This window comes from Otolemur garnettii, unplaced genomic scaffold (genome assembly GCF_000181295.1).
Source record: "Otolemur garnettii isolate 467f Iridium unplaced genomic scaffold, OtoGar3 scaffold00004, whole genome shotgun sequence".
Lineage (NCBI taxonomy): Eukaryota > Metazoa > Chordata > Mammalia > Primates > Galagidae > Otolemur > Otolemur garnettii.
The window spans coordinates 32,062,190-32,088,950 of record NW_003852399.1 but is presented as its reverse complement, the minus strand read 5'-3'; the positions used below and the strand labels follow the sequence as shown (position 1 = coordinate 32,088,950).

Here is a 26,761-nt window from a genome sequence, read left to right as displayed (position 1 = left end):
AGAAAGTGACAAATTTTATGCTAAAAGGTCACAAATTGAGGAATATTTTCTTTTGGTTGTTAGTCACCTATTTTGTCTTCTTGTTCAAATTAAATTGGACTTTTCTAAGTAAACCTTGAAGCAATAAATTAGATGATCAAAGGGTAAACTGAGTCTGAGAAGTCATCCTTTTCCTCAGCCCAGTCATCTGGGCAAGAATGAGTTCTGTGTCCATTCTGAAGTCCACAGGCTGCCGCTCATTGCTGTTAGGTGAGAGAATGGCTACACTGTGCTTTTCAGCACTGACAGGGCGATACTTGAGATAAATAAAAGGAATCCACATCTATTAATACATATTCCTAACATAGTAAATGATTGCAGGAATGTACTTGGATGCACACGGCTGCTGGCAGGCCTCAGGTTCTCACTGGCTATTAACCAAAAACATCAGGGATGTTTGCCAGATGTGCTTCTTTTTAGGGTCGCTCATGACATGGCAGCTGGCCTCCCCCAAATAGGCAAATGAGAGAGGTCAGGAGGGCAGCCATTTGTGTTTCCTAATATTAGAAGTGACAATCCATCACTTCTGCCAGATTCTGTTCACTAGGATTATGTCACTAAATCCAGCCTACATTCACAGTAGAAGACTCCAGAAAGTCACAAATGCCAGGAGTCAGGGGCGATCTTGGAGACTGTGTACCAAACTCATCTTATAAACAAGTTACCACCTGGATTATCACCAGCTTACCACTTTATTGTGAAATTGGTGCTCTTTTTGAGGCCTCTGCATTGTACCTTGTCAACCACTCTTTCCTTCTGAAAATTATCTTCTTAAAAAAATTTTTTTTCTTCTCTAATTTTTGCCAATACTTCAGTCTTTAAGTTTCTGTTTTATTTGTGCTTTGGGCCACTTATAAAATTCTCTTTCATAGGACCATTTTACTCTGACAGACTTGAAGAGTAGAGTTTTCCAAGGACTTTATTCTTCACTGTATTTTCTTCATCAGCCACCATTTATTCATGTATTCACATGTTAATCAAATAAACGTTTACTGAGCATCTGACATATAGTGGATGCCCTGAAATTGACCACTGTAATTGGCAGAACCATTTAAAGATTAGATTCCTTTGAATCAGTGGTCCACAGTTTCTATGTGTTTTCAGTATTGGCTCTAAGGGTGGACTCTATTCTTTTGGCTCTATTCTCCTTTTAATAAATTTGAAATCACCTGCGTCAGCAGGTGGGGAAAGAAAAGACCATTCAACTTTGTTTTCCATTTTGCTTTTGGAACATATGATGTAGTTTAGAAAGTTGGTAATGTTTGTCCTGAATGTGCTCATCTGAAAGTGATTTAACTTGAATAATTTAAGGATTGGAACATTTTGGCCCTTTTTTTCTAGAGCACCAAAACTTTTAACATGGTTGATGAATTCTGCAGCACTCTGACTACTCCCAGCTGTTGGGGAGTCTTTACTAAGTCCTTCCGTAAAGCCACAAATCTGGCCTTGTGGAGACAGGTTTTCATACCTTTTGTTTCCTTAAAATATTTTCCATTTGCTCTTAGAATCAGGCTGTGATTGTGATGAAATACCAGAGACACGAATAATAACCCAAGTTGGGCAGACGTTGCTGTGCACATTTATTTGCTAATTATTTGGTGGAAAAGTCCTGGAACCTGGAGTCTAGGAACACCCAAAATTCCTTCTAAAAACCTGATAGGGCTCTGTTGAGCAATAAGATGAGTGGAAAGGAAACTGGAAAAAGAAATGCTGTGGTGGTTGTTAACCTTTACTTTCTGACTACTTCTTAGGGATTAAAAAAGTATTAGTAATTTTTGGATTAAGTGAGCATTACATGAATCTGAAGAAAATGATCCTTAGCTAAATTCACAGTACCCTAATTCAGGGAGCAAATATAATGCCAACTATTTCCATAATGCTTTTCTTATTTTTATTTATTTATTTATTTATTTGAGATAGAGTCTCACTTTGTCGCCCTCGGTAGAATGCCGAGGCATCATAGCTTGCAGCAACCTCAAACTCCTGGGCTCAAATGATCTTCTTGCCTCAGCCTCCCAAGTAGCTGGGACTTATAGGCACCCACCACAATGCCCAACTAGTTTTTCTTTTCTTTTTTTTTTTTTAGGATACATTAAAATTTGCTTTAATACTTCTTTGGCGAAAAAAATCACACTTTTAGTGAATGAACAAAAAACATTTTTACAGTAGCAATAGGCTATTATTCTTATCTACCATGCCATGAATTCATAGGGAAGAGGTTCTAGTAGCCCAGGGAAGCACCTTGCCATTGAATGTGACAAAGTGTTGACTTTTGAATTCATGGGAAATAGGTTCCAGCACCTTGTATCATCACTGTTACATGAGGTCTATTGGTTATCCTGTGTGCTATGCTGTATACCTATTATGCCATGAGCTCATGGGGAATAAATAGGTTCTTGTACCTAAAAGCATGGGTCTACTGGTACTCCTGTGTGTTATGTTATATGCTTTATGCCATGAATTCATAGGGAATGGGTTCCAGGAGCTCAGGCTCCTTTCCATTGGTTCTCACAAAGTGGGCTTCTCTGGGTGGAGCAGGTTGGCGTTTCAGTTGAACCCAGGTACCTTTCTCTTTGGCTTCCTTCTTTTTCTGATCATTTTCCTTCACACGTTTCAGGAAGGCTTATTTTCCTTCACATGGCTTTTAGAGTGCTTAATATGCTCAATAGGAACATTAATCCTTTTGGCAAGAATCTTGCCCTTAACTTGTTTACAACAATGCCAACAGTATGCTGGGTAACATTGTAGACTCTTCCAGTTTTGCCATGGTAACATTTGTGTGGCATGCCTTTTTGAACAGTACCCATTCCCTTGATGTCTACAATACCACCTTTCTTATAGATTTGCTTATATGTGGCCAAAGGAACAAGTCCATGTTTTCTAAAAGGCCTAGAGAACATGTTTTGGGTGCCTCTCCTCTTTCCCTTTGTGTTTGTCATTTTGGTGAATTACTGGAAGATGGTGTCTCCAGCTGAAAGGCCTAGATAGTTTTTCTATTTTTAGTAGTGATTGGGTTCTCACTCTAGCTCAGGCTGATCTCAAACTCCTGAGCTCAGGCAGTCCACCGGCCTCAGCCTCTCAGAGTGCTAGGATTACAGGCATAAGCCACCTTGCCTGGGCTGTAATGACTCCTTGAACAAGGTTGTCATTGACAGAGTAAGCTTCCTCATACACTACCATGGTGAATACTCACTTACCCTTAACAAATGCCCTCTTCCTTACTTTTCTCATGCCTTGCCTTCACCCTGAGCATTTTTCCAGGCTTCCTTTACAGTATTTTAAACAAGATTTTATAAAAAGGTTAAAGCATTACTAATGTGAAACTGTATTAAAGAGTTGGACATCTGTCAAGGAGAAAGCCATTCAGGGCAGACTTCCAGAAAACACATACCCAAATGACTTCATTTCTAGCTCTGTCACATGGTGTCGTTGGCTTAAATGCAGTGATTAATATTCCCTTCAAACTTTGAAATAGCTAGAAGCTTCTTAAAGGATTTGAGTTTGAAGCAAAAGGTTTTGTTTAACTGTTCAAATTGTTGCTCTACCGTTGTAGGAAGTTATTTTTAGTTCCTTCTTTATTCTTATTCAATCATGTTTAATTTTGGGTAAGGAGAAGCTTTCCAAATTAAGTCACAGATCAGTTAAAGCTAAAAAGAGATTCCTGCTCTTTAATGGTTAGTTTTTGACAAGAAGGATGCAGGTTTTGCTCTGTGCAGTTAACAGGCAACAACTTTGGGCTCAAATGAATTGAGACAACCTGCTCTGTTAAAAGGAAAAGAGAACTGAACTTCTAGAAGGTCTTGGACTACTTCAGTTTAATTCCATATTTACCAAGGAGCTATTTTATTGAAACTTCTTTCTAGGCAGCAGGGTTACAAAGATAAGATATGACCTTCTGCCCTCAAGGAACTCAGAGTGTGTTCCTAAAGAGGGTATGGGATAGGAGGTGGAAAACACATGAACAAATAACAAAAATAAGACTTGATACTCTAGACAGAGATGGCTCACTAAATAAGTAAGATAGAAAAGGCCATTGACCATCATTCTGGACATATAAAAATAGTTGACCTTGACCTTCATTTTACTTTCAAAATATATGGTATGGAAATCCATCAAATTCAAAGTTCTACATAATTTAGTGAGTGAATCAAATGTGTTCTATGGTATCCCTGTGTGAGAAACTGAGTGGGAACGGCTGACAGAACACACCGTAATTGCTGGAGTCTATCTTCTTTTTTATTTGTTTTGTATGAATTTATAGGTACAGGTATAATTTTGTTACATGGATATATTGCATAGCAGTGAAGTCAGGGCTTTTTGGTTATCATCACCCAGATAACGTACATTATACTTACCCATCTCTACTTCTAAAAACCTTGAACGCATTGTAAAATGTGGCCATTGAGAGCCTTTGTGGTCACTGGAAGTCACTTTGTCCATGATGCAGAGTAAAAGTGAGGATAGCATCCATCACTGTCCCCCCACCCACCCAAATGTCTTCTTTCCTACACTGAAGGGCCATATGTGAGTTCAGTCTCAATATCATGTTTGGTAAACCAAGGGAGCCACCAAAACCTGCTGGGGAGGGCTGGACAACTAACTGGTCTTTATGGTCTTAGCTCCATGTTCCTATAAGTAAAAGGAGGGGCCCAGGAAAACTAAGGTAATTTCAGATACTGAAAATGACGGTGCTTCCAACCTGCAGGGGATAGAAAACTGCTTTGTCCCTTTATAGACTAATTTTTCTCCCCCATCTGATTTTTCCTCCCAGGCCATCCCTAATGAATTCCCACCCACCCTGTTCAACTCTTACATCTCCTTGACAGTTTCAGCACACTTCAATCTCTCCATTTGGGCAGTTCAGCACTTAATTATTTTCTACGTCAGATGTACATCTTGACTCTGCAGTGAGATTCTAAGCTAAGCTATTTATTCAAATATGAAGCACCTACTATCAAGTAGGCAAGATACTCAGTGCTGGGAAGAAACAATCAGCAAGGTCTCTGCCCCTAAAGATGCAAACTAATAATGGGCGTAACTGAACACTAGGAAAAGTGCTAGGAAAGAAATTAACAAGGTGTTATGACGGAAAATAACAGAACATCTTGGAGGAGATAATCTTTACAAGGAGACCAAAAGCAAGAAAAAAGGCAGCCATGCAAAAGAGGCTGAGGGGACAAGAACATTGCAGGCAGAGGAACAGAGGTGGAAAGGAAGGAGCTTGGCCTCCTTGAGACATGGCAGATGGCCAGGGTGACTTGAACTTGGTGAGCAAAGGGAAGGAGGTGAGGTCCAGCAGAGAGGGTGGGGCCAGATCAGGAAAACCTGCCAAGGGACCTGGTGTCACAATTCATTCACTGAACATTTGGTGCTCAGTCCAGGACTCCCTCTGATGGCTCCCCTGGTGCCCAGCACAGCACTTTGCTCAGAGTGAACTATCAGCAAATACTTGAAGGTTGAGATGACTTAGAGGTCCCAGTTTGCACCAACACTTTGAGAACCTCCCTACTCATCAGTTGTCTCCCGCAATCCTCGTGTTGGTCCTTGTCCACCCTCATCAGGTTTCTCCCAGAAAATGGGGACCTCAGTGGATGAGATGAAGGATGAGCATGCCTTGTCACTAACTCCCTTCTGAGCTGTGGGTTGACAGCGTGGTTGACATCTGACACTTGAGAGCAGCATTGCAGGAGACATTTATCCCGGCTCTAGTATCCACTAGCTGTGTGCTGTGGGGTAGGTCAGTTCATCTCCTGAGCCTCAGCTTCCTCTCCTATGAAATGGGTGTGATAAGAGGACTTTCTCAGGGTTTCTGTGAGGATTAAATAGAATGATACATGAAAAGCCCTCAATGCAGTGCCTGGCTCATGGTAAACACCCAATAAAACATTAGCCATTGTTAGCTACTGTTACATTATTATTAGCATTATCAACCAAGGCCCCCAAATACTCAAAATTTCTCAGTTCTCACCTTCCCCTCTCTATATGGAGAAAACATAAGACTCAGCTGGGTGCTATGGAAGGTGTGCCTATGGGGGAACAGGGCACAGGTTCCCAAGCCACAGGGGTCCGTGATGATTTGCCCTTCTCTGCCACTACAGCAATTTATGTGCTTCTCTTGGGTGATACTTGATACCACATGACATGACAATTGCGTGAGTCTGTCCCCCCTACTCAATTGAGAAGTGTTTGAGAACAGGCACAGAGCCTTTGTGTATTAACTGTTGATTCACCTTTTTTCACATTTTTCACATTTGAACATTTTAGCCTGAAATTGAGGCTGCATCTTACTAGTAATAGCATGGTATAGCTAATGTACAGTGCTCTTTTCTTTCTTAGTGTCGTATAAAATAACAAAACAATAGATGGCACCTTTGATGAGATGAAATATAGTAAGTTAGGGTGTGGGCTTTAGAGTCAGACCGCTAGGGGTCACTTATTTGGTATGGGACCTTGAGCAAGTTGCATACTTAACTTTCCTGCGTGGGTGTTTCTCACCTGAACAACAGACATAATAATTATCTTTACCTCACATAGTTTTTGCAAGGGTCAAGGACTTAATAAAAAGCGTTTAGAATCGTGCCTAGCACATTGCAAATGCTGTGTATTATTAGCTATTGTTATTTGTGTGCTTGGTGACCAGCTTAGCGTCTGGCCACAGTGGGACTCAATAAAAATGTGATGGCTGAAAAATGAACTTTGGGAGTCCTGGGAGCACAAGCTGGGCACTGAATGCTGACCTTCAGCTGCTCCACCTTTGGGATCACAGCATCACCCTGCCAGTCAGTGATAGAGCATGGTGGGTCCCTGGAAGCCTGGTGGTTTATTCCCAACCCAGGTGCTGCAACAGACAACCTTTGCTCTGGGGTTGCCCATCAGCCCGGCTCACATGGCCTCAGAATGCACTCTGGACTGAGACTCTTCCTATCAGTCCTCCTTCCCTCTCTCCCTACATTAACAGCTCTGGAACTCCCATAGTGGTCTGGGGCTCTCCTACTACTCCGGTTCCCTCCCACTCATGCATAGGCCCTTCAAGCCCCCCATGCCTGGCGCTCTTGCCAGTCTCATTCTACCATGGCCTCTGTTTCTTGGAGGGCCAGACTGGCCTCCTCCTAGAGAACGTACCACAGCCTACAGGAACCCAAATGTTTTCCCAGTTTCCTGCTTAGACAGGCGTGGTGCTGCCAGAGAAGAAGCTGGACTGAGAAGATATAGGAATAGCCTAGGAGGGATTGCAATGCCCTGGGGGAGGCCCTGCCTCAGTGCCAATGTATTTAGCACAAACTGTACCAGGACTTCAACAGGTACCCGCCTACTGGGCCACATCTGCTCACACAGAAGTCCTTGTCCTACTGCTTCAAGGGCCCAGGAAGGCTGCCCAAGATCCCACTGTGAGGTGGCACTGAGCAGGCAACCCTTAGCCAGGGCCTCCTTGTCCCACCCCACAGTTGGCCCAGCCTCTTATAGACCCTTTTAGTTCTTTGTGTCCACCCTGATGTAAGGCTATGACTGGTTTGGGTTGTACATGAGCAGAGCCCCAGGAAATTCTTCTTTGGCTTTGGGCATCTTTTCTTGGCCAGGAGCCAAAGAGGCTAAGTTGGTCACTTGCTACCCAAAATATATTCTATTTCCTTTCAGTTCTGTGCTTAATTCCAGAGAGTAACTAAAATTGCTGGGTAAACACGTGCTATTTTTATTCCTACCTCCTATGTGCACCCTCCTCTTCCTCCAAAGGCAGCCTTCAAATCCTGACTTACACATCCACACCCACCCAGCTGTTGCATCGAAAAACTGGAAATGCTTTCCCTCCAGAGGAATGTTTACTTTAAGAGTCTGTCCCTTCCTGCCTCCCTACCCACCAGCTGACTCTCCCAGGATGAGGAACATGTTAAAAAAAGAGGCTTTGCTTTCTGTCCAAAGATACCATTGACTATTTAGAGACCAGTAACACATGAAGCCCTCGAGTATGACTTGTGCTTCAGCCATCGGAGGTGTTACCCCTGATTCTAGGGCTGCCCCTGCCCATCAGCACTGCTTGCCATCTCAGGAGACCATCTCCTTTGTCTTCAGGGCCCAGATGGCTTGCAAATGACTAACACATAGCAAATGCTCAGAAAAACCATTTTGAAATGTTGAACGGAGCTTGCACCATGCTGGTATGTAAAAACACAAACATGGAAAATCAATAAAATAGGAAGTAATTGTATTATAAAAAGTCTGTTTTTACATCATCAGTATTATTTTAAATTGCCGTTTCTCCAAGCACATGCACAAAAGTCACCTACATAAATGTGATTTTATGTATATTCTTGAACGCTACAGCCACAATGAACAGTGAGGCATCTCCGGATCAAGGTCCATCAATGTCAGTTTCTGGGAGGCTCTTTTCCTGGTTTGCAGACAGTCACCTTGCTATGTCCTCACATGACTGTTCCTCCGTGCACGTGTAGACAGAGTTTATACACCCTGGTTTCTGCCCCTTCTTCTAAGGACACTGGCTCTGGCAGATTAGAACCAAACTCTGATGACTTTATCTAATCTTACCTTCTCAAAGCCATACCTCCAAATATAGTCACATCAAAGCTTAGGGTTCAACACAGGAACTTGGGGGATACCCTTTAATCAGTCCCTACCAGCCTTGTACTAACTTGGTCTTCCAGGGACCAAGGGTCTACAGTTGTGTTTGCATATTACAGTCACCTGGGGAGATTCTTGTAAAGAAGGCGAGGGCCTGTGCTAATTCAATAAGGATGGAGCTTGGAATGTGTATTTGTAACTGCTCTTCTGGGTGGTTCTAATATACATCCAGTGAGAACCGCTATACTAGACAGCAGCTCAGCCAACACCTGAATATGCTTTCTGGGGCTCAGGTGGAAGGAGACTAGCTTTCATGAGGAGGAATGTGGGAGTATGTTTGGTGTCTGGGCAACACAAGTGTGTTGTGTAGACGTGTGTGGATAGGGTATCTTTATGTGTATACAGTGTGTGACATCTATGGATGTATGCAAAAATAAAAAACGTTGGCCTTGAGATAGTCTTCTCTCATGAGGTGACTTTTTTTAGGTTTGTATGCAACTTTCTCTTTTAGTTACTATTTTAAAATACTAATATCTTGAACAAATAGTATATAATTCAATTTGCATGTGATGTCTAAAATAAATTCATAGAGATAGAAAGTGAGAATAGTGTTCTCAGGGACTGAGGGAAGAAGAGTGGGGTTAGGGTTTAGTGGTTTCATTTGGAAGGATGAAAAAGTTCTGCAGATGGATGGTAATGGTTGCACAGCAGCATGACTGGACTTAATGCCACTGAACTGTGCGCTTGAAAATGGTTAAAATGATTTTCCAAATTTGATATTGTAAGATAGTGTATCTTCAAGTTTACCAAGCTGCCGTGACGTGGGTAACCTCACAGAGAACCCTGGAAGCAAACCCTTCCCTTCGATACTTCCAGGATAATCTCCACTTTCTGCTTGTGGATTATGGCCCAATAATGTCTCTACCTTTCTGCTCTCTACCCTTAACTAACTGCTCTCTAGAAGCTCCTGAGATTTTCTATATACCTGCTCACAAGACTCCACCTACATCCCTACCTACCTGAGACCCTCTTGCTCTCAGAACTAGTTCTTAGCGAGCCAGAAATTCTCATCTTTTTATTCCCGGCTTCATTCACCACTACAGCCTGCTCTGAGGATGTTTGAACAGCATGGGGGGTGTGCAAGGGAAAAGGAGGGTGACGAGGGGGGAGTTTAAGGGGTCTTTGAGGAGACTGTAAGTGTACACCGAGGATGAGAGATATGCCTTGTCCTCTAGTTCAGACTTTGCAAATGCGTGGCACTTAAATGACAATAGTTTAAGTGGCCAAAATGAATCAACTATTTTATTTATTCTTCAAAAAAGTATGGAGGAGCCACTATGATGAGCCAGGTCTTGTGCTCACAGAGTGGCACTGAGAGATTCTGAGAAGTACCAGACCATTGGAGGGATCAAACAGGCACTCATGGTAGACCTCAAGAAAGGCACATGCAAAATACAAATGTCCACTGTTTGGGTTGCAAGGGGAAGAAATTTACTGTGTTTTAAGCAAAAAAAAAGGTATTGGATCATAGGATGGAAAAGTCTAGGGCAGTGATTTTCAACCAGTGTGCCATGAGAGGATCTTAGGTATGCCATGAAAATTTTAAAAGATCATTAATTTATTTTCAAAAGAAGTTCAAAGCACAGTAAGCATTTTTTTTAACTCTTTTTCTGATCAACATAATTTAAGTGTGCCACAGAAGTTTAACTATAGCTTCAAGTATGCTGTGAGATAAAAAAGATTGAAAAACACTGGTCTAGAGCAAGATTGCCGTCAGACACGGTAACATCTTCAAAATGTTCTCTCATCTCTTGACTTTATAGGGTCTCATTCTGGGGAAGGCTTAGCTCTGATGGTAACCAGAATGCTCAGCTTACTTCCTACTAGTTTAGCAAATTCCACATAAAGAGATCTCGTTTCTGAGAGTTACAACTAAAATTTTAGAAGTGAATCTCACGGGTATGGTACCCAATCCTAGAGCTGAAGTGTTGGAGAAAAAAACAGGGGGTTGATAGGGATTGGATAGGGGTGGGGGACATGTTTCCCAGTGGGAACTCCAACTATTCTTATAAAAAGATGGTATGGACCCTGGTATGATTTCCCCTGGCCAGAGCAATTATTTTCCTCACTAAAGTGTGGAAGCTTAGATGAGGCAGGGGCCTGGTCGTAGGAAAACTGAAGTTTCTGAAAAGGATTAGTAACTGGTCTTTAAGATTTTAAGAATGGGAAGGATAAAATGGTTGTGAGAGAGGACCCACTCAGGGAAGGAACAGCATGAGCAATATGAATATTAATCAATGGTCTTTGATGAAAATTCTGTGTGATCAGCACACTTTCAGGTGACGCCAGTTGGTCCAGAGAGGATAACATGGATTGAAGCAGGAGAGACCCCCTCAGTCTGCCTCAGTTTTTTAGTAAAGATAAGATTTCCACAAAATGAGCAGAGCAAATAATAATGCAATTTGAAGTGACCTGAATGTCATATCACTTTGGTAAAAATTTACAAGTAAAATACCTGAAGAGCTGCTTTTAAAGTTGTGCTATTTCTCCGTTTGGAGTATAATTTGTCAAGTAAATTTGCTTTTGGATTATTTTTTGGTTTGGTTTTTTAATGTAAGGTGAGACAGGAGAGAGAGAGAACCTTCCCCACTGTGGAGCTCCTGATGAGCCCCATGTGGAAAACAGGCCTAGTGGTTTGAAGCAGAGTCTAACAGTATATAAGAAAGCAATACTGAGGTCTAAAACACAGGTATTTTGATTGACTTTCTGCTTTCCAAAAGACGATAGAGGATCACAAAAAAATTATTTATGAAAACCACAACCTCATGGCCTGCTTCAGCAGTTATTGTACGAGCATCCTTCCCCAGCAGAATTCTTGCCCCTAGTTAAAATATCTAAGGGGACCGTGTAATGTTAAATGCTCCCCGGGCTCAAATCAAGAGCCAGGCAACAGTTCTAGCCCTAGGAGCGCTTTAAAATCTCCAAAGTTCTTATTTAAATTTTTTAAATTCCTGATGTACCTACACGGTACATTGCTCGATCCACAATCGTGCAAACAGTGAATTTACATCTTATTGTACACTTCTAGTCTTGGGTTAAGTCTACACAGGAGGCAATTTTGATAAACATTCAATAAACCTTGTTCTTCCTCTCCACAAATGAAAAGAACCAGGAAGCAAAGAGATCAGTGAAACAAAAACAGCCAATATTTATTCTTGAATTTTGGTCTCTACTCCTTTCAGGCTTATTTTCATTCATACATTAAATATATAATAACCAACACTTTATTAATATACAAATAAAACATGCGCGGCATGTAAGCATGGTAGGTGGTGAGCGAGCCCGGGCAGCTGGTTGCTTCCTGCACCAAGGCTTCTGAAGTAGCCCTCTGTGGAAACAGGCGGCTGTGTCTGAACACCTTCTGTGGGTCTGTGCCATGCTGGAGTTAAAGAACATCAACCCGAGAACAGCATACACCCAGGAGTAAAGAAGGTCAGTAACACAGAAGCAGGTCTGTTCACAGTAAAGGACAAGGCTGGTCTTTTTTTCCCCCTGACACTCCACTTCTCTGACTAGTGTTCTAAATTCAGTGAACTACCAAGGGAGGCACGGAGGAAGGGACACAGGATAAGAGCAGAAAAAGCACAAATGGAATCCAGGAAGTTCTGTAATAGACAGCTGATCTCTCCTGGATGATAGGAAAACAGTATACAGAATATTTAATCAGCCCATCTTTTCCCAAAGGGAGAAAACGCATATATTTTTGGGAAGGCTTTTACAGAGAGGAAAAAATGTCGTGGGAAAATGAAAAAGATCTCTAAGGTCTGTAGCGCATGGACTATCTAAGAGTAGTAAAATAAAAATATTAAAGGGCAAGAGGAAATAGCTGTAAAAAATTATAAGGCATATCTTGGATGAAAAGTAATATCGTAGGATTAGACGATCGTTATTGAAACAGCAGTTGGTATATAAACTCAAACATTCCTTTTCAAACTCAGCTTCTCAGAGGTTCAACTTCGGATGTCTGAGTACTTTGAACATTATCTTTGCCTTTATCCTTCTTGATGCGGATAAACACAGCTGCTAAAATTATACCTAAATGAGAAAACGCAGGGTCAAATAGATGGAATCTTAACATGCACTGTCCCATTCATTTACAAAGAAGTATCCTGATAGGAAAAAATGACTCATATAACTTCATTTTTTGTTTGTGGTTTAACAAAGTTTCGTTGTCCTGGTGAATAAGGGATACTAAGCATTGGCTTCCTTGGATAAGTAAACTAATGACTTGTCCTGTCGGTAAGTATATACCAAGTCCCAAATCACATGGTGGGTCTCTATCTAGGAATAAAGAACCTAGTGTCCCACACAGTCTGTGCATCTGTCCTAAACTTTATATGTCCTCCAGTATTGATTCTAGTCTGTCTTTCTTCCCAGGCCACAATCCAACCAGAGAACCTAAAAAGCTGTCTTTAGACTTGACTTTGGCTGTACCCACACCAAATCCCACATCTTCTTTGGTGCCTTCTTTCCTGCCCCAGCTGACGTTGGTGAGTGACCTTGAATAGATTACTTAAATTTTCTGGTTTCTTCTACAAAATTACATTGCGCACCTCAGCCCTAGATGTATACTATCAATCAGAACCCACTATGAAAAAGGGATTTGTTTTAAGGAAATTAACCTATAAGTTTACAGGAGGAATCATGGCAGGAAAGACTAGAGGTTCAGAAACCCATTAAGAATTTTGTAATAATTCCAACCCTATTTTAAAAATAAGGGCACAAAACTGTAAGAGCCCATTACTTCTATAACATCCCCAAACTCATCTAACCTTTAACTTGTGGTAAGATTGTGGGATTAAATCTATATGTAAGAAAATGGCTAAATTCAAAACCCCTTTCAAGGTATAATAAAGGGATAGAGGGGAAGCTGTTCAGCAAGTAGGACCTCAAAAATGCAGCTCAATTAGTATGAAAGGTATTCATCAGATAGTGGTTTCTTCAGGAGGAATGATGGTCACCGTGCACAACTGTTGGAGGGGAAAGTGGTCATGTCACAAGAGTTTGGGGCTCGGCACCTGTGGCTCAAGTGGCTAAGGCATCAGCCATATACACCTAAGGTAGCAGGTTCGAGTCCAGCCCGGGCCCGCCAAATAACAATGATGGCTGCAACCAAAAAATAGCCGGGCGTCCACAACGGCGGGCACCTGTGGTCCCAGCTATTTGGGAGGCTGAGGCAGGAGACTCCCTTGAGCCCAGGAGTTGGAGGTTGCTGTGAGCTGTGATGCCATGGCACTCTACCCAGGGGGACAGCTTGAGGCTCTGTCTCAAAAAAAAAAAAAAAGAGTTTGGACTGATGGTAAAAGGAAATGAGATCTCTTTTGGCCCCATGAATCAGAGGCTAATGTGACAGGTTGTGTCACAGACGAGGAGACCAGTTGCAGAGAGAATATTTACAATTATCCCAGCCCTTCTTTTAGAAGAACTGTGTAAACCTTTTTACCCAGGTGCACATGAATTAATGAATTGATATTTAACTGTAGTCAGGATAACAGGTGAAAGAAGGTGATTACTCTAGAGGTTGAACAACTTTAACCTGAAAATTTGAAATGCTCCAAAATCCAAAAATTTTTGAATGCCACCATGATACCACAAGTGGAAAATTCTACACCTGACCTCAAGTGATGAGTCATGGTAAAAACAGTCAAAATTATTTCATTCATAAGTACTTCACATATACAGAAAGTATCAATGATGCAAGTGAATTCCATGTTTAAAATTGAATCCGAACCCCACAATATCTCATAATGTTCCAAACTTAGAAAAAATCCAAAACATTTCTGATACATACATTTCAGATAAGGGATATATAACCTGTAGTAGGGTTGTTTACAAAAAAAATTTTTTTTAAAGTCAGCCAGATTGGAGGACTGTGCCAGGGCAGCCATGGGACTATACTGGATGATAAAGAATCAGGGTCTGCGGTCATGAAAACATACGATGAAATTTTGCCCTGTATACTTCAGGTGTATCAGCATCTCCACCGGAAGGCTAACTTCGACCTACAACACCACTGGCAGAGGTGAGCATAAACTCTGATGCAGGATTGGTGTAGTCCTGCCTGTCACCACATACCCCATCAGGGACACAGCTATTGCATTTCTTTCCCCATCACGAAAGCTCAGTAAGTAGGAGTAAAACATAACCATTTAACCTCTAAAACCTCTAATTTCCCAAACTAACCCCAAGAGCAATGATAGGCAGAGGGTGGTAAAAGCCGTCTTGGCCAAGCCAAGGAAGGCCTAGTGGAACTCACTGGCGCTCTGTATCCTTGGCTAGTGCCTTGCTTGCCCCTTGAGGAGCCACCAGACTAGCCCATGAACACACATGAGCTCATATTTCTAAGGCCCAATCCTTGACTTGAGAAATTATACTCACCAATGACCAGAAACGTGGTCAGCAGTATGCCGACCGCCATGCCCACAGTGGGCATCCCAGGCTGACGACTTACTGGCTGGAAACACCTTTCCTCCACACACTTGCAGACGGTAACTGGAAAGTGGCACAGTATTTGGTAGGTTAAATTTGCAAACAAATCATCACAGAATCTCAACTGCCCCGAGGTAGGGGTGGGGGACAGACGCTACCTGACATTGCCTATAGCAAAATTCGTACCTGGTAAAGAGACTATGCCTTCCAAGGGTGATGGCCGACCCCCGTCATTGATGCGGATAGGGACTTCATAAACTCTCTCCTCAAAGTTCGTGTGCTTGGTGGAGAGACTGGCGTGAGTACCTGTCAGAACAGGGAAAAGAATGACACAAACACACAACTTCAGGTCTCTGCATCAGCAGGAAGAAATAAAGCTTATCCTTACATCACATGCCAAGGGTGACTAGGAATTGGATAGGTAGGAGTCAACCTACCCAAAGTATCACCCTTAGCACTCATAGTGTGAAAAGGGTAAAAGTATCCTTTAAATTCTCGGTTTGTGATTTCTCTGTAGAAATGAATACAAATGAATACCAATGGCATCGATTCTCATCATTTCCAGTGTTGGGGTCTATAAAGTTGTCCCAAACACTGGGTTAATACTGAGCCATTGCTCCAGGGGAAATGCAGAGTGAGGCTCCTGTGAGCCGCTGGTCATCAACTGATCCATATATAATCTCGTCTTCTATATTTCTGTTTAAAAATGCCTTATTTAATATATATTGTTGTTGACTAACATTTAACTCAGGATTAACAGCAATGGAACTCCTGCCTGAACAAAAATGATCTAACATGTACCCTCCCTGTAAGGCACATCATAGCTGCCTTGCGCTTAGGAACGCTAGACAGCCTTAGGGTTCAGGGCCATTTAAAACAATGAAATCACAAAATGAAAAGCAAAAAGTGTGGGAAAGGGGAGCACTAAGTGGACTGCAAAGAGAACAGTTAACAGTGCGAGAGTGGAAACTAGAGAGTGTCCCATTGTTCACCCTCAGCTGTTTCACCTTCTTATTCTCTGTTCACTGGAGAAGCACTTTTAAAAACTTGGCCTAGCTGTCAGCCCGTTCTGGCTTTTGCATGTCTAGCTTTTGGCTTAAAGTGAGAGACCTGCAACTCTTCCTTTTACTTGAATGCTTAGAGGCCACTACAGGGTTACTGACTGGCGCAATTTCAATACTGTGGCTCAGGGAATAGGGAGGCCCAAGGGTGTGGGGTGGGGAAAGGTCTGGTCAGTGGAGCAGTCAGACTCGACACTACGTTTGCCATCTCGCATGGATGAAGCTAATTAAGACTACCGGACCCAGAGCTGGCTGCAGGGCCTTGCAGAGTGGGTACCGGTATTAAAATCTAACTAAATGGGGTTGATAAGCACAGACAAGAACCAGCTTCCACTGGCTTGTCAGGTCTCTCTCTCTTAAATGAACTCAGGCTGATTATGATATCATATCATGGTTTAAAGATCACCACAACAGGCTCGGCGCCTATAGCTCAACCGGCTACGGCGCCAGCCACGTACACCTAAGGTGGCGGGTTCGGATCCCCAGCCCGGACCCGCCAAACAACAATGACGGCTGCAACCAAAAAATAGCCGGGCGTTGTGGCGGGCGCCTGTGGTCCCAGCTACTTGGGAGGCGGAGGCAAGAGACTCGCTTGAGCCCAGGAGTTGGAGGTTGCTGTGAGCTGTAATGCCACGGCACTCTACCCAGGGGGAAAGCTTGAGGCTCTGTCTCAAAAAAACAAAAAAAAAAAAAAAGATCACCACAACAGTTCTAAAACACCTCTATAAAGTAAATAATGGGAGGAAGCCCAATTCCAGGAATTATTACCCACATTCTTAGTAAAATCCAACCCCTCTTCTCAGTTAGCAAACCTTGAAAAGACCAAAAACCACATCCTGCAGGTACAGTTGTTCTTTTCTGGCTGGCTTGGCTCACGTGATGTGAACCAAAATTCTTTTCCCAATGAAAGAACCTCTACGTGGTAAAAATTGTGCTAAGTGAAAGCCAGACCAAAAACATGTGTATATATTGTATTATTCAATCTAGTTAAAATTATTGAAAATGAAAATCTATAGGGACAGAAAACAGATCAGTGGTTGTCTGAGAGAGAAGATGGATGGGGGTAGAGATTATAGCAGGACATGAGAAAACTTTGCACATGATGCTCAGTTGTCCAACTATCCATCTCCACCAAGGGGGATGCTGTGTGATGGAACAGTCTTCTCTCCCTTCAAAACCTGAGCTCTGCCCCTCTGGAGACCTCAGAGTATGAGCTTCCTTCCTGGAGCGTGGAAGAAAGCTCTGTCCTGGGTACTGCACACCCACCGAGTGAAACAAAACCTCATTTCATCATCCATCATTATTTTTCTCCACCTGCTTCTGACAACTCACCGTTGATTTTCGACACCTCCCAGTCTTTTTGTAAGCTTTCACTGCCGAGGGAAAATGTAAACTGGGGACCCCGAGGAAACTGCCAGTCATCATCAGTGGCCTCGAAAATGAGGCTTCCAGGTGCACTGAGGGGGTAGCAGAAGAACAAGCCTGTGTACTCCTTGACTAGCCGCGGGGGGCTGTCGTTCACATCCATGAGGGTCAGGTGGAAATGCGACACGGCGTTCAAGGAGGACCCACCTAAGAAATTGAATCATTGAAACACGGTATCAGCTCACTCATCCATTTAATAAGGATGTTTCCCTTTCTTAAAACTCAAGCAGTGAGATATACTGAGGTGCTAGAAAGATAAACTTTTACGCTGAAAGACCTAGTTTTATTACTGTTTTAAAAAAATCTTAGTAACTAAGGTCTATGTGCTAATATTTTATGTACATGACTGCAAGACTGGTGTACCTTTAGGTTAAGAAAACTGAGCTCAGAGAAGCTGTGACTTGCCCAAGATCACACAGCTAGTCAGCAGAGCTTCTCGATCCAAGAAGTCTAACTCCAGCTCCCACAGCCTCGCTTGCTCCTTACCACACCTTACTTTAGGGGTGTCAGGCAAGTTTCCTAGGCCTCATTTCTTCAGACATCTATGGCTCTGTGAGGATCACACATATAAGTGAATGTTCTAGAAAAAGGGTTGCACAGACACTGTTTACTATGCTACAGTAATAGAAAACACGGACTCTGCAGCATTACTGGGTGGTAGTCGCATGATTTGGGGCAGGTTACCTGATTTCTTAGTGCCCTGGTTTCCTCATCCATAAGGGGTTTTTTGTTTTGCTTTTTTGGTATAAAACTATTTAATAATAACTTGTTTAATTGTCATTTGGGAGGAACTGGGCAGATATATTTACTAGCTAATTACAGCCTCTGATTAGAATTCCTGTGGTACACTCAAATTCCATTTACCTTTTTTTTTTTTTTTTGAGACAGGCTTAAGCTGTCGCCCTGGGTCAAGTGCCGTGGCGTCATAGTTCACAGCAACCTCAAGCGATCCTCTTGCCTCAGTTTTTCTATTTTTAGTAGAGACGGGGGGGGGGTCTCACTTTTGCTCAGGCTGGCCTTGAACTTGTGAGCTCAAGCAATCCACATGCCTCAGCCTCCCAGAGTGCTAGGATTACAGGCATGAGCCACCACGCCCAGCCTTGAAAATTCCACTTAAATGCAAAGAAACTCAATGTTTTAATTACCAGCCTTGTTACTGGATAAGAATACCCTTCCTGTGAGTTAATTTTTAATTTAAAAAATTCTCTGGAATTCCACATTTGAAGTCAGCAAGCAATATAGTTCAACAACTGAACTATATGAGATACAAAGATTATACTGGGGTGGTTCAAACCACCCCAGTGGGCTTACCTATGTCATGGTCTTTCCTTACGAAAGTTTACCTTGAATCTACAGGGGTGGATTCCTAGTGTCTATACTGAACAAGCTTCCCCGGTGATCCTGACATGTATCAAAGTGGAGAATACTGCACAAAACATTTTCTACTTCAAAAAGGATGAAGCCTGATAAGCAGCAATTTTAGGCTGAAGGAGTGAGCAGTGGTCCTGGTGAGTGATTTTTCAACCAGTGTGCCGTGAGAGGATCTTAGGTGTGTCACAAAAATTTTTAAAGATCATTAATTATTTTCAAAAGATGTTCAAAGCACATCAAGTATATTCTTTTTTTTTTTTAAATAGGTTCAAGCGTGCTATGAGATAAAAAAAAGGTTGAAGAACACTGGTCTAGGTCAACAAGGCTGTGGTTTGACTGCACTCTGAGCTCCCACAAGAAACCCACAACCACTTTGGAAGAAGGGAGGTAGTTCAGCCAGGGACACAAGAACCTTCCAGAAGAAACTACAGAGTGAGCAGCACCCTTGAAGCCTGGTCAGCCTCTCGGTACAGCCCTGCTTGGAAGTGGCCCTGCTCAGGGGCACAGGTGGGTCTCATCTTTAACAGACCAGGAGGATGAGGGCACTGCCCACACGTTGGTCTTTTGTGGCTTTCTCATCCTTCCACTTACGGTGATGATACCCTGGTGCTTTGGCCCTATCCAGTTTGTCAACTTCCTCCCATTTCTATTGACATATCCCCAGATCATGTCTTTTCTCCCCTCCCCCCCCTTTTTTTTTGCTTACCTACTTCAGTGGCCACCACTTGTACCTGATACACACTCTCAGCTTCCCTGTCCAGCGGAGCTGCGCTGAAGATCTCACCAGTGACAGGGTCAATTTTAAGCCAACCTCTCCTGTCGCCTCTCAGTGAATACCTTCATAAAGTGCAAAGAGCAAAAGAAAGCCCAAGTTACTTTGCATGAAAATGTGAAGCTAGCTCCCGTGTCACCATACCGCATTACCACTGGTGTGTTATTTATAGTATTTAAAGGGTCACTGTCTTGCATTACTAGTGCTTCAGTCTGCATTTTATCTGTCTTCAGAAGGAAGACTCATTCATTCTTACATCTCATAATGTTTGTGCCCAGAGGGAAAAAGTTACACATTTCTGGAAATTAAAGAGTTACAATCAAACCACCCTCTAAGAAAACTTGAACCCCCAGGGGGAGACATTGGGTAGAATGGGGTGGTGCTCACAGACTATTGGTAACACTGAACGCCTCACTCGACAAATACCTACTGAGTGCTTGGCAATATTAGGCAGCTGACCAAGGGAGGAGGTCACAAAAGGGGCTTCGGAGTCAGTAGAAGAGGGAGGCACAGAAACCACTGATTCCAATAAAACGTGGTAAAGGGCCCCTGTGGAATCCAAGAGAAGTTTACGGGAATTAGAGAAGTCTTTCTGAAGGGGTGGTGGTAACAAAGGCAGAAAGAGGATGCTTCAGCAGAAGAGAAAGGGCCGAGAGTCAGATGTGTCAGTGGGGCTGGGACAGAAATGGGAAGCCAAGGTGGCAAAAAATGAGGTCACAGAGCTTTGAAGAGCCAGGTCATGGGAAACAACGGGTAGCCATCAAATGCTGGCCAGGGGGAAAGTGACCCACTCATATTTGTGTTTTCATTGGAACTCAGGGGTAGGTGTGTGAAAGATGAAATTGAGAGAGACAAGACTAGGCCCCTGGGTACAGCCCTTTGGGAAGCAGGATGTCATGGTCACAGGTCACACCCACCCAATGTCTCCAAATAATACCACTCCCAGAAATACTACCTACATTTTTAAAAAAGTAATAGAAGTTTAATATATTCAAAACATTGTCCAAGTTTAATATATCAAAACATTGTCTATAATTAAAAAACTTTAAAAACCTACATATCCTTGGCAGCACCTGTAGCTCAGTAGGTTGGGTGCTGGCCACATACGCCCAGGCCTGGTGGGTTTGAACCCGGCCTGGGCCTGCTAAACACTAATGACAACTGCAACAAAAAAATATCTGGGCATTGTGGTGGGCACCTGTAGACCCAGCTACTTGGGAGGCTGAGGCAAGAGAATCATTTAAGCCAGTGGTTCTCAACCTTCCTAATGTTGAGACCCTTTAATACAGTTCCTCATGTTTTATGGTGGTGACCCCCAACCATAAAATTATTTTGGTGTTAAGCCCAAGAGTTTGAGGTTGCCTTGAGCTGTGATGCCACAGCACTCTATCAAGGGTGATATAGTGAGACTCTGTCTCAAACAAACAAACAAAAAACCCTACATATCCAAGAATAAGAGAATGATTTCAAATCATGTGAATTACTTTCTCACAATGTACTTTTTTTTAGGGAGGGTCTCTTCTACATGCCAAGCACTATATTAGGCTATGTGTGTGGGTAATGAATAAGAAATGCTATATACTTGAGATTTCATCCTGAAAGAGGTGGGCTTTGAACCTTTGGAGGGCTTTGAAAGAGGAATCAGACAATCTGATTTACTTTCGTAAAGGATCACCCTGACTGCAGTGAATTGGGGGAAAAGAAGGAATCCAGAAGAGAAGAGGTGGTCTTGGACTACATTGGAAGCAGTGTGAAACATTTGGATTCTGAGTGTATTTCCCTGAAAGAATCTACAATATTTACTAATGGATTTGATTATGATCTATTGGGGGGGGGTAATGGATTATACGGTTTGGGAGCTGGAGAATTAAATTGCTCGGGCCAAAAGTTTGGAGTCACCCACAATTCTTATTAGCATCTGAACTATTAGTTATTCCTCATGCCCGAGACGCTTTTCCCTCACTTGTCTTCCAGAACTGTATCTTCCATTTCAAACTCCCTTGCTACTTAGGAGGGAGTTTGGAGGTCTTCTTGACCTCGACTTACTTGAACATATGTTATATCTTTTCCTCATTCTATCAGAGAAATTTTATTAAAAGCCTTTGTTTTCCCTACTTATCAACTAAAATCTTTATTCACTTGTCTTTGACCAATGATTTTTATACCATTTTCATGAAGAAGGTAGAAGCATTTGTTAAGTAAATGGCTGCAAACATTTAAACATTTTAAGCCTCCTAATTTGTGACTCTGGACTATTGATATTAAACCATTAATATAAGCCCTGCTATTTTTTCCTTCCTTTATGAAACTAGAGAAGTTAAAGAATAAAACAGTGGATGATAACTTTGCTCCTTGATGGACAAACAGAAAAGATTTTAGAACTGATTCCAAGTGCCTAACTATATACCTCAATGTGGGACAAAACTCCCCTCAAATGTTTAGGGAAACTTAAAGAATTGTCATAACTGCATGCATTGGTTTAAGCCATACTGAAATATTTGTGATGCCACAGACATTAGGTGTGGCAACAGAAGTAAAAGATCTGAGTTCAAATCCCACCTATGTGCTTATCAGCTATAAGTGGGTCACTACAAAAGTTTTGAGACAGACTGTGGTATGGTCCATTATTTCACTTTCCAGAAACACAGTTGACAGTGTCATTTCTGATTCACCTATGCAAGTTTCAACTTGCTCAGCTTATTGGTATTGCTGGAAGGGTTTAATTTGTTTCTGTCTGTGCGGGTTTTACAATTCTTGATTTCTGTATATCTCAAAACTTTTGTATTGACCCACATATAATCTTAAGCATACGTCTATAGCTTGAGCAAATTAGTCATCATTTTTAAGATAAATCATTGTGGGTCCCATTATAATGGAAAAAAATAATTGAGAATTATTTTTTAAAATAATGGAAATAGTTATATATTTTGTTTAGCCACCTCAGCCTGAGCACTAGCCTTCCAAGTGAAGTCTGGAATGATTCTTACTGCCCCAAACCAACTCTCTGGAAAGCTGAAGAACCCAGAAGATTCCCTTAACCCTATAGGGTAGCCTCATCTGTCCTGTGGGGGTTTAGTTTCATTCTCTCCAACTAGAACTTCAGTACCTATAATGCGCTAGAGCCCTTCCCCAACCCCCAGCCCACATATCTGGATCAAACACAGGGCCTGGCCATGGCTTGCTGGTCTCTGGAAGGTGAGCCCCACCTCTTGCACTCACCAGCTCTGCTAGCTTGGACCTGCAGCAAGTGGACTGAAATGTGGCCTTATGCTATTCCCACTTGTCTGGGCCTGGATTCACACTAATAAACCACATGCCTTAGCAGGCCCAACGGGTATTGACACCTGCCTCAACCAAGCCCAAGCCCACCATCACTGGCTGGTCCATTAGGGGATAGCCCTGGGAATAGAAACTGCAGGCCAGTTTCTCCAGCCCTCCCAGCTCTTCCTCCTCTCCACTGGCCTTGGTTGCAGGCCACAGTTGGGCCTGTCCAGCATTCTGGTCCTTTACCTGATGTCCAGACCTTCTGGATCCTTGGCAGTTACGTTGCCCACTTTTGTGCCTATAGTCACAGCCTCACTCACTTTTCCTTGGAATACATGTTGGGAAAATACAGGTGCTTCATTCACGTCTGTCACGATAAGCTTGAACTTGGCAAAGGAGCTTGCATTGTATGCTACACCAGAAACTAGAGGCTCAGGATTTTCTGCTTTGAACACAATGTTGGAAACAGCTGCTGTTTCAAAATCAAGAGGCTGTGTAGGGAAAAAAAAGAGAAAATTAATTTGGGGGGGATTAGCTCCCTTAAAACATACGTTCCACACATGCTTAACTCTAATATGTTCAATAGATGAAGTTGAGAAAACTGGATAGTCACAAGCATTAAAATGAAATTAGACCCTTATCTCACATCATATATGAAAATCAACTCAAAATAGATTAAAGGCTTTAACAGAAGATCTAAAACCGTAATAGCACTAGAAGGCAACATTGGTCTAGACCAGCGGTTCTCAACCTATAGGTCGTGACCCACAGGAACTGTATTAAAGGACCACAGCCTTAGGAAGGTTGAGAATGATCTTTTAGGTGTGACCCCAAAAGCAAGCCAACAAAAGCAAAAATAGACAAGTGAGATTGTGTCAAACTAAGAAGCTTCTGACAGCAAAGGAAACAATGAAGAGGCAACTTACAGATTGAGAGAAAATATTTGCAAATAACACACCTGATATAATATATAATGAACCCAAACAACTTAATACCAGGAAAACAACCTGATTAAAAACTAGGTGAAGGACCAGAATAGACATTTCTCAAAAGAAGACATACACATAGCCAGCAGGGATATGAAAAAATGCTCAGCCAGGTGCAGTGGCTCACACCTATAATCCCAGCACCGTGGGAGGCCAAGGTGGGTGGACCACTTGAGGTCAGGAGTTCAGACCAGACTGTGCAAGAACAAGACCCCGTCTCTAAAAATAAATAGCCAGACATTGTAGTGGGCACCTGTAGTCCCAGCTACTTGGGAGGCTGGGGCCAGAGCATCACTTGAGCCCAAGAGTTTGATGTTGTTAGCTATGTATGATGCCAGGGCATTCTACCCAGGGTGACAAAATGAGACTCTGTCTCAAAAAAATAAATAAATAAAAAATGCTCAAAGTCAGGAAAATGCAAATTAAAACCACAATAAGATATTACCCCATACCTGTTAGAATGGTTGTCATCAAAAAGATGAAAAATATGTATTGATGAGGATGTGGAGGAAAGGGATCCCTTGCACACTGATGGTGGAAATGTAAATTAGTACAGACATATGGCAAAGGATGTAGGTCAAAAAATTAAAAATAGCACTACCAAATTGTCTAGTGTTCCCACTACAGAATACATATCCAAAGGAAATGGAATCTTTGACATATGTCAAAGAGATATCTCACTCCCATGTCCACTGCAGCATTATGCACAGCAATAGCCAAGATACGGATTCAACCTCAGTGTCCAACAACAGATAAATGGATAAACAAAATGCAGTGTAGGTATGTACAATGGAATACTGTTCAGCCTTAAAAAGAAAAGAAGTCCAATCATGCGCCACAACACGGATGAACCTGTAGGCCATTATGTTAAGTGAAATAAGCCAGGCACAAAAAGACAAACACCACCTGATCTCACTTATATGGGGAATCTGAAATAGTTGAACTCACAGTAGCAGAGAGTAGAATGGTGGCTGCCAGGAGGTGGGGAGAATTGGGAAGATGTTGGTCAAAGCATACAAAATTTCAGAAGGAATGAGTTTAAGAGATCTATTATATAATGTGGTATCTATAGTTAGTAGCAATATATTGTATACTTGAAAATTACTGAGAGTAGATTTTGTGCCCTCACCACAAAAACATAATATGTGAGATGTTTATGTTAGTTAGCTATATTTAGTCATTCCACAATGTATGCATGTTTTGAAAACATACACGGTTTGTGTCAATTACAAAGGCTTCATACAGGGCAGTTCTCAATCCAGTGTCAGCAAAGACTTCTCAGAATGATAACGGAGTCACAAAAAAAGTCTTTACTGCAGGACTTATTAGAGCTTGTGGTATGCTAATGTGCATCGTGACTTTCCTGGAAAGGAAATGAAATGTCCACTCCGCAAACTTATTTAACCATGAGACATTTCATTCAGCAAAAACACTGATTTTTTTCAAGATAATTCTCAGAAATCAGCCTGGGAAATGCTTATCTAGAGATTTCCATTCTGAATGGAAAATGAGTTCCCAAGGGCCTCAGGACCCAAACCCCAAAATCAAAACTTTAAATTCATGGAGGTGGGGAGAGGTGAGTAGAGATTAGATAGATGATCTGCTTTTGTTCCAGGCCATGCCAGATAGCACCAGGAATGAACATCAAAATTCCAGTTTGGGTTTAGTAAGAGGAAGAATTTAACAGGGCTGCCCACAATGGAAAGAGTTGCTTCATCTCATCACCAGAAGTTCCCAACTCTGGAAACTTTTAAGCATAAGCTTAAACAACATGTGACAGGCTAGCGTAGAAAGGACTTAAATGTCATAAATAATTCATTCGACATGATTTTAAGGTTCTTCTCAAGGCAAAGAGTATATGGGGGGGTATTGTAAAGAAGTTGCTGAAGAGTAGAACAGCCCCCAAAGTAGGTCTTCTTAACTAAGATTAAAGGTCCTCGGGGGTTTCTGAGACCATGGGAACTATAGGCATATGGTGTTTTGTTTTGTTTTAACAAGAGGAGAGTATATAGCTTGTATGAGATTCTTAAAGGGACTCAGAACCTCAAAATATTAAGGAACCAAAGTAAAACCTAAAGGAATATTACAGACTGTGGAAACTGCACTATTTTATTCACGTTCCAGGCCTGAAGGACCAAGAAACTCTTGGGGAGCTGTCCTTTACGTTATAACAGAAATGGCAATATTCATTCATGAAGAGAAAAACGGAGGCATGATTGCAATTGGCTCAGCCTGCCGTTCCCAGCATCTGAGAACATCCTCCCTGTAGGCAGGCTCTGGCTCAGTGCTGTCCTCTCCACGTCATCTTCCTTGATCCCCACCCTCGATCCTCAAGGGGACAAGCTCCACGCCCTCTGTGAGCTCTATGAGGAGAAATTACATCACACTCATCTTTACTGAGTGTGTCGCAATTCCCTGACGTGGGAAGGCTGGTCAGGATATACAAAGATAATAAAGTCCTCAGTCCTTGAAGGCTCCAATGGAGAGAGGTTCTGGAGAACATGCCCTCTCTCTAGAAACCTCATGGACACACAACATCACGACTCTCTCTCTGGTTCCTAAATCCTATGGGGCAGTCATTCATGAGGAACAGACAGACCTGTGTGAGGAGACTCAGGGTCATTTGAGAGAGAGTCTAAGAACAATATGCATGTGTTCAACTATTCAAGACAAAGTTTAGTAGGCCAGCTGAGACGTGGCAGGAGAGGTGGTTCACAGAGATAAGCCCCTGCCGTCTGCAGGGCCTGCACCTCCATAACCTCCTGATCATTGCTACACGT

General features: G+C 42.3%; 1 protein-coding gene across 1 annotated transcript in view; it reads right to left on the bottom strand.

Moving 5' to 3' along the window:
• Window positions 1–12,473: 12,473 nt before the first annotated feature.
• Window positions 12,474–26,761, bottom strand: part of CDH17 (cadherin 17) — a 58,780-nt gene continuing 44,492 nt past the window's right edge. The window contains exons 13-18 of the mRNA XM_003782475.1: window positions 23,242–23,486; window positions 19,666–19,796; window positions 17,496–17,735; window positions 15,289–15,408; window positions 15,052–15,165; window positions 12,474–12,708 (exon numbers count right to left, since the gene is read on the bottom strand). Of these exons, the coding sequence (XP_003782523.1) occupies window positions 12,608–12,708; window positions 15,052–15,165; window positions 15,289–15,408; window positions 17,496–17,735; window positions 19,666–19,796; window positions 23,242–23,486 (951 nt within the window). The 3' untranslated portion in view covers window positions 12,474–12,607. The remainder of the gene's footprint in view (window positions 12,709–15,051; window positions 15,166–15,288; window positions 15,409–17,495; window positions 17,736–19,665; window positions 19,797–23,241; window positions 23,487–26,761) is intronic.